We start from the raw sequence: 14,326 nt of genomic DNA on the forward strand, positions 1-14,326 counted from the left end.
ATGGACCGAACCCCTACGATGGCACTCCAACTTGCTCAGTATCTTATGATCATCTATTCATTTACTAAAATCTGTGGTAGGCTTCTTTCACAAATGTATTTTCATTGAGCAAGTTCATTTTTTAAAATAGATTTTGTTTACTAAAAACTACTAATTTTAGTTTCCCTTTTTCTGCACCTACTGCTCCCTATTTTCACTGTTAAGTAACTGGTGCAGGATAATGGCTATGCAAGATGTAGCCTATGCATATGGAAGAATAGAGAACCGAATCATACTCAGGTATGTTATATTTTACCGGATTAATGCCATACCACATAATAATGTAAAAAAAAAATAGATGTATTAATGTGAGAGTAAGGCTTTGAGCATATATTTAGAAAGATATACAAGCTTGGATTACATTTGGCAATGTTAGCATGTTAAAACTGGCAAATGTAGCAAGAGGCCATATTTGACTACTGGAAAGTTATTTTTGTATAAGCTTCTTGATAAGTAGGCTAGGCTTGGTCTAAAGCCTCATGTAGATAATCAAAGTTATGTTTGCATTCATTTTTGTATCATCATAAATTCAAATTACAGATGTCTTTTAATGGGTGCTTTGAACATGTCTATTATTCTCTATGTAATAAAGGGATCACTTATTGGATATTTGAACTGTGTTGAAGCTAACCTACATGTTTAACAACTGACTGAGGAAAACAAGAGATTGTCAGGAAAGTGGTTTATCAGCAGCTTTGGTTCTGATAGACAGACGTGGCTGAGCTACAGATAGGCATACTAGTCAGCTCGCCAACCTTTGCAAGATTCTGGTGGGACCGCAGAAGCCAATTCCAACCAACATGTTGCTTCTGGGCAGCCGTGGCCTACTGGTTAGCGCTTTGGACTTATACCGGAGGTTGCCGGTTCGAACCCCGACCAGTAGGCACGGCTGAAGTGCCCTTGAGCAAGGCACCTAACCCCTCACTGCTCCCCGAGCGCTGCTGTTGTTGCAGGCAGCTCACTGCGCCGGGATTAGTGCTTCACCTCACTGTGTGTTCACTGTGTGCTGAGTGTGTTTCACTAATTCATGGATTGGGATAAATGCAGAGACCAAATTTCCCTCACAGGATCAAAAGAGTATATATATACTTATATATTATATATATATATACTTCTGTTCAGGTTCAGAAAGGAAGTTTATGCATCCAGTTGGTGGGTTCAGGAAGAGAGATATAGGCCAACTATGATTGGCTGTTGAGCTTTAACGTCAACAAACTTTTGGCGGAATCGCAGATTGTGCCTTTAAGTGCAAGTGAAGTCCATTGTATATATAGGCCTATATGTTTTGCTGTCAACTTCCCCATTTCAAGTTCTGAAATTCTTCAATCTTAGTCTCTGGCTTGCTCACATGTCCAGCAGGAAGAGTTTGCCATGTCGGGGGAATTGTATTCTGAAACAATCATAATGTGGACACAACAGTTTAGTGTCATATATATACGATGTTTGTAGCAATTATTTTTTAAAATAGGAAAAATAGGAGGGGAAATATCAGTTTTTCCTAATAGCCTACCCTGCTACGTATCTCTTATATTTCGCTAACGGGTGTTGTAGAAGATATTGATGGCACAATAACTTTTACAAAAGACCAGAAAACAATGTTAAGGTATGTGGAGAAGAAGGATGGTTTGTGTGTTCTTCCTGCACGGTAAGCTATTTCGTTGCTCTGATATGTCTACATAAGTGAGTGCAGAGGCACACCCCTGTATCGGTTGGTACACGCCCCATAATTACATCCGAGCAATATCAGACTCATATTCTGACTAGAATTTGAGTATGACAACGTCAGGCTACTGATTTATGTAAAATTAAATTCATTTATTGATTGCACTTGAAAACAAGACCACTTTTACCCAACAGCATGGATGGATTATGAGGCACTGGGCCCCTGGGTAGCCTACAGACATGAAAAGGCCCCCCCTGCCCACTTCAGAAAGTTAGCTTAGCAATGCTAGAGGGTCTGGGGGCATGCTACCTGAAAGAAAATTTTGAAAAATAAATACACGCATGCTTAGCATTTTGTGAAAATAAATCATTATGGCTACATTGACTCGTATTCATGAGCTGTATATCCTCATATTTTAATATTTACAGATATATAGGCGATTTTACGGACCCCCTAAGGGGACTTGAGCAAAAAAAAAATCTAAAGTTTTTAAAGTTTTTCTAAAGTTTTTAAACTTTCATGTGCTCACGTGAAACTTTCATGTGCGCACGTGAAACTTTCATGTGCGCACATGAAAGTTTCATGTGCTCACGTGAAAGTTTCATGTGAAAAGGTTTTGCGTGCACACACGAAACTTTCATGTGCGCACATGAAAGTTTCAGGTGAGCACATGAAAGTTTCACGTGAGCACATGAAACTAAACTTTAGATTTTTTTTGCTCATGTCCCCTTAGGGGCTCCGTACGATTTGGATTTAAGCACAACTTTCAGTTTTAAGAAACTTAAGCCCAAAGTTGAAGACCATGTGCTACAACTTCAAAACCAGATTACTCTGGAACTACTTACAGAGGAATGCATTACAACTTTGCGTTTGTTAAGGTCTGCTGTTTATTCTGATAATATGGGTTGTCATGTATTGAGCAAAGAGCTCGTGAGACATTCCACCCAGAAATTTAGATGAGCGCAGAGCTATGAAGAGTAATATGATTATTTCTTGAACGTTTTTTCCCCCACGAACCGTTTATCACAGCAATATTTAAAAGATGAGAAAACGCTCTTTCATATGATATGTGTGATGACTAGGCTACTCCGTGAGTAGGCTAGTTCAACAGAGAAGAATGGGCGACCACTTTGCCCGTCCGCATAAATAGCAGCGTGTTCGTGAAGGTGACCGAGGTGAAGTTAGTTTGATATTTGTTATTCGGATATTTGACAGATATTAAAAATTGTTTTTAATGCAGCCGGTTTCACACAGTGTTTGCAGACAATGTACAAACAGATGACCTGTCTACTTGCTCCCAGCCAACCTACTTAGGGACCGTGTATAAAGTACCTTCTGATATACCTTAGCTCAGCTTTTTTGTCAATAGCTGTGACATCATGTGACCTAGTGACTCCAAACCAATGCAGAATAGTTATCCTATATGGGACTCATCAGACACACCTCTTTTCATAGTCACTGTATGCACACTGTATTTTATATGAATATTTTAAAGAAAATACATTATTTCCCATAAGGAATGGTCTCCTTTTTTTCAATACCTCCCAAGTTATGTGACCTAGTGACTCCAAACCAATGCAAAATAGTTATCCTATATGGGACTCGTCAGACACACCTCTTTTTATAGCGACTGTATGCATGCTGTATTTTATATGATTTTTTTAAAGAAAATACATTATTTCATATAAGAAACAGATTCCTTTTTTCAATACCTCCCAAGCCATATGTCCTAGTGACTCCAAACCAATGCAGAATAGTTATCCTATATGTGACTCATCAGACACACCTCTTTTTATGGTGACTGTATGCACGCTGTATTTTATATGATTTTTTTAAAGAAAATACATTATTTCATATAAGAAACAGATTCCTTTTTTCAATACCTCCCAAGCCATATGTCTTAGTTACTCCAAACCAATTAAGAATAGGTATCCTATATAGGACTCATCAGACACACCTCTTTTTATGGTGACTGTATGCACACTATATTTTATCTGAATATTTTAATGAAAATACATTATTTCCCATAAGGAATGGTCTCCTTTTTTTCAATACCTCCCAAGTCATGTGACCTAGTGACTCCAAACCAATGCAGAATAGTTATCCTATATGGGACTCGTCAGACACACCTCTTCTTATAGTCACTGTATGCACACTGTATTTTATATGAATATTTTAAAGAAAATACATTATTTCCCATAAGGAATGGTCTCCTTTTTTCAATACCTCCCAAGTCATGTGACCTAGTGACTCCAAACCAATGCAGAATAGTTATCCTATATGGGACTCATCAGACACACCTATTTTTATAGCGACTGTATGCAAACTGTATTTTATATTATTTTTTTAAAGAAAATACATTATTTCATATAAGAAACAGTCTCCTTTTTTTCAATACCTCCCAAGCCATGTGACCTAGTGACTCCAAACCAATGCAGAATAGTTATCTTATATGGGACTCATCAGACACACCTCTTCTTATTGCCACTGTATGCACACTATATTTTATCTGAATGTTTTAAAGAAAATACATTATTTCCCATAAGGAATGGTCTTTTTTTTCAATACCTCCCAAACCATGTGACCTAATGACTTTAAAGAAAATACATTATTTGCCATCATGAATGGTCTCCTTTTTTCAATAAGCCGTGTGACCTAGGGACTCCAAACCAATATAGAATAATTATCCTATTATTCCAACGGTCCCTAAGTAGGTCGGCTGGGAGCAAGTAGACAGGTCATCTGTTTGTACATTGTCTGCAAACACGGGGTGAAACCGGCCGCATTAAAAAAAATGAATATCTGTCGAATATCCGAATATCAAATATCATACTAACTTCACCTCGGTGTGAAGGTGTCGCGGGCCTGATTAAAATAGTCAGCGAATCAACAATCAGAGAAAACTGCGCTGAGAACGTTGTAGGCAGATCTACCTGCTACCTATCATTCCACATTTGAGTCTTGAAAGATAACATTTCAATTTAGATTAGCCTACGAATATGTCCTAATTCACGCTAATAAAATGGCATGTTATCTCAGTGGTAATAGTTTGTTAAAACATTTGACATACCTCATTTAAGACACGCGCGAGCGCACTCTAGGGCCTCCATCAGTGGTCCCCAAACTACGGCCCGCGCCCCGCCACCTCATTTTGGGTGGCCCCCCAAAACATGTCCGTAGTATATATCATTCGCCCGCACGGGAGTACAACATCGTCAAACTAAAACCTCCGCAATTTCCCCCATTCATTCTCTATGGCGAGTCTTAACAGTACACATGTAATACTCGATTTGTCCACCGGTGGTTGTTTTGGCGCTGTTTTACGTTTGCCATCGAAAACGGAATGAAATGTAAGCCTACCTGCAAACAATGTAAGAGACCTATGCTGACTGCATCAGTGTTCAAAGTATTTAAAAAAATTATCAATTAATTGTTAATAACTAACTAACTTCTATTCAAGTCATATTTCTGGGACTTTCTGGGATAATTATTTCTATTTTTTATCCACTCGTTCAAATGTTCATACAAAGAGTTCACAAAGTTCTCATCAGGTGACTGAAAGTTAGATTGGTGGTCATTTCAGACCACTTCAGCACTTCATAAAATTCTCATAGTTTGAGAACTTTAAATTATTTGTAGGATATTCACAACTTGAGCTGTGTATGCAAAGCAAAGACACAGAATTTAGAGTTCACACATTTTTTAATAAAATATACTTTTTGGACTCCCTGCTAATACTTTTGGGAATGCAAACGTTTTTTTATTAGTATTATTTAATTTTACACTGATATGGCATGATGACAATATAAACACAGCTAACAATGGTATTAAATTGCAATAGCCTATGATTAAATGTAATAAAATATTCAACTAAGGTAGACTGCTGTTGTTCACAGCACTAAGCTATTTATGGTTACTAGAACTACTCTATATAGTCTCTGGCCCTCTCTTGGAGCCAGGCATAGTGAGCTGGCCCTCCGAAGAAAAAGTTTGGGGACCACTGGCCTAAATCTTTTGGGAAACTGGAAGTGGGAGACATGTAGCCCTGGCAGCAAATGTACTTTGCTGCCGCTAGGTGCGCGTCTAGATTTCTAGGCTAGGAGACATGTAGGCCCACAGTCATTCGGTGTCCCTGTTTTATTACAGCTCTTCCCAGTGTTTTTTTTGTTGTTGTTGTTGTTATAATTATTATCACCATAACCGGTAAATTGTCTTGACAAGAAAAGAAAAAACGTACTTTTTAACATTAGGCTGTGTTGAACATAGCCCACATTCCATTGAACTACATTTCCCAGTATCCACTCCGTTTTTCCTCTTTTTTGCAGTTCTGCATTTTTCTTTTACACTAGCAGCAGTAGTCTGAAAGAGCGGGGGTATACGAGGAGCTGTAAGTTAGCCCGAGGATAACACAAAACTTTTTGAACTATTTGAAGCAGATGTACATGAATTACGTATGGACGTTTGGGGTTTCTTGTGTTTTCTTTTACACTCTGGTGTTCTGTTAATTACTTCGTCTTAACGTACTTCAAGTGTTAAAGATTACTAGCTAACAGTGCTAATGAAACTCATGTAACTTAGCAGCTAGGATAGCTAACGTTACTTTTTAGGCAAGTATTCATACAAGTCAAACTGCTAGCCAAGTGTTATATGTAGCTCGGAGGTTTGCGACCAAACTCATACAACTAACGTTAGTTTGAATGACAATAGCTCGTTAACAGCCTGCTGTTATATATTTTCTGTTGTTGCTTATTTTGTGTTTGCTCTAAGTGCGTTTGCGGATGGCTTATACATTGTCCATTCTCCCACGTTAGAGAATTGCGTTAGGTGCCAACGCCTTTTTTGTTAAGTCCTGGTTTTCTTTGTTGCGCTGTGTAAGTTGTTGAAGTTTTGACAACAAGCGTTAGAACTAAGCGTGTGTTTAGCCAAAGCATTTACTCAATTGCCCGGTTCCAACAAATAGTTTTGTAGACTGGTTTTGAAAATGGGTTGCACACTAAGCGCCGAAGATAAAGCGGCTATGGAGAGGAGTAAAATGATTGACCGCAATCTCCGGGAGGATGAGAAGAAGGCATCCAGAGAAGTTAAACTGCTTCTTCTCGGTGAGTATCGACACAGACATTGCTAAAAGTGAATGGATTAAGTGTTTCCAGCAAAAATAATTCTCGGCTGTCTGTAATGGCCATGTTTGACGGGGACGACAGCTGACTCATATCTTATGTAGTAGGCTACACTTGGCTATGATATCCACTGTAATGCGGTCCATTTAGCCTTGTCCTTGTGGATATGCATACTTTTAAGCAAAGAGTATAGACTTCAGTAGGCTACTCTTTGTTGTAAGTGTATGTTTTCTTGGTTAGTTGCGCATTTCATGTAACCAGTTGCCGTCTTGGTTGCACAATTCAGTCTGTTTCTGTGAATAATGGCAAATAGATTGTGGTTAAAAGGACTCATGACTTTGTTATTATAGCCAACCATTGTTGTTCTGGAATGTGGGCATACTAAGTCAAAACATTTGGGAGAATAGCCTACTTTCCAGGTAGTTAAAACCACTTCGAGGAAAAGGGCAATCGCTATATTTCATGTTTTGTGTTCATATTCTGCTTGTGCCTGATGTTCTTCCTGGTGATCGATGTTAGTGTTGCCATACTTATCTGTATCTAATTCTCTCTGTCAGAGAGAATGCTATGTTTTCAGTGCCACTGAAAGGCACCCATTTCTGCCTTTTGCTAATTTATGGCACCTACAGCGAATTACATTTTTCTGTGGCTGAGTGTAACAACCTCTGCATGACACTGGAGGGAAATGGAGAGAAGTGTACATACAAACTATTTTCCAGACACTGTTCCCTCCATTTGTTGGCGTTGGAACAGAATTTGTTGGGCAAAGCCATGGAGTTTGGCTTTTGCTCTGGATGCATAAAACCACTGTGCTTTGGCGGCAGGAAATCTTTTCAACAGGCTTAATGAAACATGCCCTGCTTCACCATGAATGCGACTCCCAAATAACTGGCTCCTCAAACACTGGCCGAGAGCAGCTCGGGCTTTAGGCCACTGGCCAAAGGCCCCTCCTCATTGGAGGTCTGGCTCATCTTTGTCGGCCTGGACAGCATTGCCTCGTCTGTTTCAGGAAGAACATTTACGAAAGTCGTGGTAAAGTATGTGAAGTCCAGGGAGCCACTTGAAGTCAGTAGCAACAGTGTTATGGTGTTGGCTGATGTATTCCCTCTCTCTTCAAGATGTCTGTCATTGAAGTTGCACATCTCGGGCTGGCTGGTGATTCTCCAACCTTTGTGCATGTTAATCCACCACTGATAACAGTGTGTCTGGCCTTTTAGACAACTGCTTCCACCTCACTGGAATATTTGAATCAGCTGAACTCTTCCTGGTACAATGTTCATCCCATTCCCATATTCAGCCCTTGGTAGCTTGGATTAAATTGACTGAATTGTGTAAACCTATTGCTTCATGATTTCCGTAGTTTTTTTCTCCCCGACAGGAAATGTCACTGGCTCTACAGATAACTCTGTTTTGGTTTTTATTTCTGTCTATTTCTCCCCTTCATAACATATTACATGATGCACACAAGTTCTGCTGAAACCAGGATGCTTGATTTGTCAAAACTTATCAAGCAAATTATTGATGTGTCTCTGCTGTATGCCTTTTACATTTTTTGAGGTCTTGACCAGATTGCCAACATGCTTGTGCTCCACCACTTAACTTAACTAACTAAAGTGAGGACACACTGGGCTGAGTGCTATGTGAACTGTTCCTATGGTCAAATCAACCACAGATGTTCATGGAAATGAATGTATTTGTCAGCAGCATTGTCCTAAGTGTAGTCTTCGTGTAGCAACATGCAACAGCAAGCGCTCTGAATTCCACATTTGTAGTCTGTCGCACATTTTCTGTAGAGGCATTTCTAGCTGGGAAATTTATACCATGAATGTGTGACGGATCTAGTGACCCAATTCAACAATAAGACTCAATCTAACTACCTTTATTTAGTTCTTGTGGCTGTTTACACTCAGCAATTTTAGCCTGTTTGTACACTGAACATTTTCTGTACAGGTGCTGTTGACAGTGGTATGTCTTGCTATTTATAAAAAACCACTCACGCAGTGTCCCGCACTGGTCATTATCAAGGATATAAAACGTCACTCTTTCAAACTGATGAAAAAGAAAATGTGTAGGCTAATGAAATAAATGTGATAATATGGTTTGTAATTTTAAAGGTAAAATATAAAACAACCCAGAGGGCAGGGATTAGGTGGGTTGGTGAGTAAAATAGGTTATGCAATTATCTGCTTGATAGTACTCACTTACATTTAATCATGATACTCCATGATTAAATGGTAATCCTGTTACTCCAGTGCATATCACTATTGGTTAAGGGTGAGAATCACAGAGTAACTCACAAAGCGAAACAATGCTTTGCCCACAATAACAATAAGATCATGATACAGTGATTTATGCAATACTTAACATATGGACGTCACATTATCAACGTAAATGAGGAGGAAGAAAAAGGCAAAGAGCTGGAATTATGTGTTTATTACATTATGTAGTGATTATGGGAAGTCAAATTGACAGATGAGTCTGTAGAATTTCATATTTTAGGTAAACAAAACAAAAAGTAATACGATGCGGTGTCAATATTTGGTCCCACCCCAACTATTGGGCAGAAGTTGGTGTTTTAATAAGAATGTTTTTCTCCACTTGTATATGGGATGCTGTTAATAATCCTGGATTGTCCTCTTTCATTCTTTATATAGAAGGTTTTTGCATGACTTTCATGTTGTTGGCCCATTGGTTTTAGTCCTGAACTTCAACTATTGGTTTAAGCCTTACTGATATTTTAAATATCTGACAGTGTCACAAATTGATATATGTGCATGGCTGGTCATAAACCTGTAAAACCCTTTGTTGTGACTGTGCATAGTGCCATTTCTCTCCACAAATGAAAAAAAACTTATTAGAAAGGACAGGAGTGTTCTGTATGGTAGTTTTTCTGTATGTTGGGCTCCTTTCATATTCCAAAGTTGTGTACATTCTAATATAATAGTTGATGGAATTAGAATGTTGCAGCAGTTATTCAGATTTATCACCCGGAGAGAAGAAATACTCTTCTCTGATTGACTGGTGGGGTGGCTATTAATTCTGAATAACAAGACACCGTTCCATATCAATGCTTATGAATGGGAACTATAACAACCATAGTAGGACGACGGTTGCAGCGCTCTAGAATCTTTGGTTGCAGGCTTCGCAACAATGGAATCAACTGTAAACAAGCTAACTGTCCATTAGGGTTGGGCACCGAAACACGGTTTTAATATGGCACCGGTGCTGACGCAAACGGTAGGAACTGCATCGAATAACAACGTGGATTTCGGTGCTTAAATAGCTTTTTTTTTTTTTTTTTTTAAATGTATACGAGGCATCACTGCATGTCATGCGCCATCTAGCAACACATCCAGATACAGTTAGCTAACATATGATAAACACTGGATGTATAAACCAGAGGGGTGCACCACAAAGGCGAGTGGACAGTGTTTGACAGCTTGCGTGAGCTTAAGTACCTTACTTTAAAGCGATATCGCGAGCTCCTGTCAAAATCTATCAGTGGGCCTAACTACACACAAGCAAAAGGCTATGAAACAACATCAACAGTAGGCTAGCCTATACGTTACACAATATCCTTGCTAATGCGCCAACTGACATTTATTTGAAACATTAGCAAAGTTGTAAGGTGAAAAACAACATAATGGCATGATATTAATCTTTCATGTGCATGAGGCCCATATAGCATCACAATGAATATGAAGATCATGTTAAAAAACATAAATATGTAGGTTACATACCCAGATGTCACTGAGCTGTCAAAGAGGCTACGAAACCATCTCCGTACTTTATCGCTAATTAAACTCAGCTGACTGGTGTTAGCGCATAGCCATAGTTGCTGTTAAAATGCCTACTAGGCTAGCGCTGGGAATCTAAACTCTCTAACACCTACATGTAGCCTAGCATGTTCAAAACTACTGCGTGTTATGGGTTAAGACATGAAATTTCTTGAAGCATTTGGGAACACACTGAATTAACTGGAAAGTAGAGTCCCTGTTAGATTAGCTTGCTTGCAAATGCCGTTGTCCATGACCTGGCAGTTTTATGGCAAGCGGTTTTAACATACCTTATGGCAAATCGCCTACACTGGGTAAACTTGAAAGCAGAGCTTACCATTGTGTGTGCATGCATGGCAAGCTGTTTTAACACTTAAATGTATTATTCGTAGGAGCAATGAAATATTGATAGTAAATTGAATATAACAGTTCAATTTCATGTTCAAATTTGTCTCATCATAAAAAAAAAGCAATTCATGCTTTAGACCATTTTAATTTAAAACATTTTAAAAACAAAGTACCGGTTCAGGCACTGTTTCGGCACCGGCACCGTTTTAAAAGTATCGATTTAGCACCGGTATCGGATAAAACCCAAACGATACCCAACCCTACTGTCCATGCTAAAGTTGTAGCCTACAACAAGCTGAACTAGTGAGCTTCTTTTTAAACGGAACCGTGTGTTTCCTTTGCTTTACAGTGGCAACCGGGTGATAAGCGGGATAACGGCCTTCGAGGTGTGTCCTGTTATACGGAATTAATGGACTCGGACGGCCTTGTCAACCACACGGAGATTCTATTCATGTGCGTGTGTGTCGTTCACACATATGTCAGCATAAGGTCTGCAGGTTAGCATCATATCTGAATCACCCGAAAGGTCGGACCTCCATTTGACAAAGCTCTGTATATACTCTGGAGGTTATATCTGAAAGCAGCTTATAATATCTTGTATAACAGCGGAATCTAAACTTCTCGCTTCTCTAGCAGCAGCCCTTTTGTCAACCAAAATCAACTCAAGCATGCTTAGGTAACATGAATGACTATGTTAGTGTTGCTCATCTGTCTATCGTTGTATATAGCCCACACAGACAGCTTTGGGCTGGCTTCCAGTCTACAGTGTGTCATGACTAGGATTGCACAATTCTGGGAATTTTAAAGTGGGAATTAACACATAGAAGATGGGGATTTGCAGGTTGGCCTGTAACAGGGAACTTAAATGTAGTTAAAAAACAAATATGCTGAAGCATACTCTTGGTAAAACCAATCAGAGCTAAGCTTTTAAATGCAGTTGTTTATTCAATTCCAAAGAAAATGCATGTCCATATTCCACTGGCACCATTAGCGCAGCCATTGGTTATGTTGAACAGCACTGCTAACTGAACCCCCCTGACTGTCATCATATAAAGGCCGCCCCGTGCCAGATAAGTGGTTGTGATTGGTTCCTGGGTTTTTGGTGATTCGGAGATCAACTTCAATAGTCTCTGGACGGACTTGCAGTGAAAATTTAAGTTAGCTAACCGGTTCATCTGTGTTCACCCAAGGTAACAGCACACTACTCGCAACAGGGCTATTGAGGAACACCTCCCCCCCTTACACACACACACACACACACACACACCCGTATGCACTGTGCATTCCTTTATGACAGATCATAAGAATTTTAAGAATCCTGCACACTACTGCAGGATAATTGAAGCCACACTACTGTATTTTAAAACTTAGTTTTGGTACTACTGGGGTAAATATATTTGATCTATGGTATTAAAGGTTGACTAGCAAATACTAGGCTATGTTTGCTAATGTGAATGTGTTCATATAGTAGCTTGTTTGTCAGTGAATCAGATATGCTAAGCTAGCTAACACCATTTCATTGACTATTTATTATTGCAAATTGTAAAAAAAAAAAAAATGGGTCAAGATCTCCAAAATCCCCCAGCTTAACGTTTCTGGAAAGTTTGCAGAAATGTACTGGAAATGTTCCACCCCTTTGCAGCCATAGTCATGACCAGTAGTGTAAAGATAGCCAGAGTTATTTTCACATTTGATCAGAAGGATGGATAGGCTCTGTATGGTTTTGAGATCTTCTTGTATGACTGGGGAAGAAGCTAGCTTCATGTTACATTATGATCATGTATTAGGTGTTTGAGGCGTTGTATGTAGGTATAGGCTAAAGCAGAGGATTCCCTAAAAAAATACCATCTGTTGGCAGTGCACACATGACCATTACAGCTAACGATACATTAGACAGGTTGTTCATACTAGGAATCTGAGTCATGGATGATCTTAACCTATGATGCTTACTTGTCTAAAGCCTTTACTGAGGTCTTCTGAGATTACTGGCCCTAACCTTTGTTAGGATTGTTCAAGTTTCACTATCACGTTGAGTCGTGTGTGAATGGTGCCTTGTTTAATATCCTTGATATTTTTTTTGAGTGGTTAAGTAATGCATTATTTATCATGTAATTGTCCATAAACTGGAAAGTTGCTATGTTTTTTGCATAAAGTCTCACAATCATTTGCTCATCTGCTCTCCTATGGGACAATTGTTGGAAAGCAAATTGACCTGGCTTGGAGTGCATGTTGGAGGGGGATGAAAATGATTCTAACCAAGGATGTATTAAGGACATAAAAAAGTAGATGCTGGCACACAAAGTCATCAATTCAGCAATTCTCCCATCACCACAGTGAGGGTCTCACATGAAAATGCTGGCCTGGCTCTGCTTTCAGTTATTTCAGCTGTCACAGTTAGTAGACAAGGTCTTTGGATGAAGACTTTACTGTTTTGCCATGGTCAAGACATTGAAACAATTCTGTTAAGGTGGTTGAAAGACCATCAAGGAGCTTTCCATCTCTGTGGTCTCTAGTGCATGAGAGGGGCTAGCAGGGCAGTTGGTTAGAATTTCTTTGTTCTAGAGCAGCCTTTCAGGAGGGTATAACAGTACATGGTTGTCTTGAAACCTCAGAGAAAACACATCAGGTCTGATGAATCATCTTAATGTATCGTACAACATTAACGTAAAAGCGATAATGTCAGAATATGTTTGCGTTTTTAAATTATAATTATTTTACAATTTTCATATATTGCGTTTTCTATTTTCATATTAACGGATTAGTACAGTTGTGCTCATAAGTTTACATACCCTGTACATACACATGCTAAAGTTGACTAAAAAGAGGAATAATAAAAAATAAAAAAATCTTTTGGGAATTGATCTTAAAGGAACACGCTACCCAATGTCAGTAGTAATATATGTTCTTACCTTAACTTTCACGAGTTGAGTCATACCTCTACCGTGTCGGTACGTGCACTCAAACGCTCTGGTGCGTGGCTGAATGTGTTAGCATGTTGAAGGGCTCAGACATAGCCATAGAGGTAGGAAGATGGCAGTAATCAAAAACATCCACGTTTTCCCTACTTAAATACAGTTGCATGAGTAGTTGATAAAAATGTAAGGTCACAACATTAAACGTGGCGATTTTCCATGCGAATAAACAGGAGAACTACAATGTGTGGCGCAATAGCACTTGGGAGTACTTCGACCTAGCGTAGTAATATTAATTAACACCTAATTGGTGTTCATTGGAAACATTTTTGAACATCCAGATGAACAACGTTTTTTGTGAAATTCATGAAGTGTCAACAACATCCTCACATGACCATCGGACCAAAGACAGATCCCCTGTTGGGTGCCATTCCAACATATCATTTGTTGTGTCAGTGTGCCAGACATCTA

General features: G+C 39.1%; 1 protein-coding gene across 2 annotated transcripts in view; it reads left to right on the forward strand.

Moving 5' to 3' along the window:
- Nucleotides 1-14,326, forward strand: part of gnai3 (guanine nucleotide binding protein (G protein), alpha inhibiting activity polypeptide 3) — a 32,081-nt gene continuing 17,755 nt past the window's right edge. The window contains exon 1 of one of the 2 annotated variants that reach the window (XM_048242105.1): nucleotides 1-279. Coding sequence is in view for 1 of the 2 variants with exons in the window: in XM_048242104.1 (XP_048098061.1) it covers nucleotides 6,684-6,801 (118 nt within the window). In the remaining variant the exon portion in view is untranslated. Of the gene's footprint in view, nucleotides 280-6,032; nucleotides 6,802-14,326 lie in introns of those variants that run through there. The other variant, XM_048242104.1, reaches the window with a different exon arrangement.

Source organism: Alosa alosa, chromosome 4, assembly GCF_017589495.1.
Source record: "Alosa alosa isolate M-15738 ecotype Scorff River chromosome 4, AALO_Geno_1.1, whole genome shotgun sequence".
Classification (NCBI taxonomy): Eukaryota; Metazoa; Chordata; class Actinopteri; order Clupeiformes; family Clupeidae; genus Alosa; species Alosa alosa.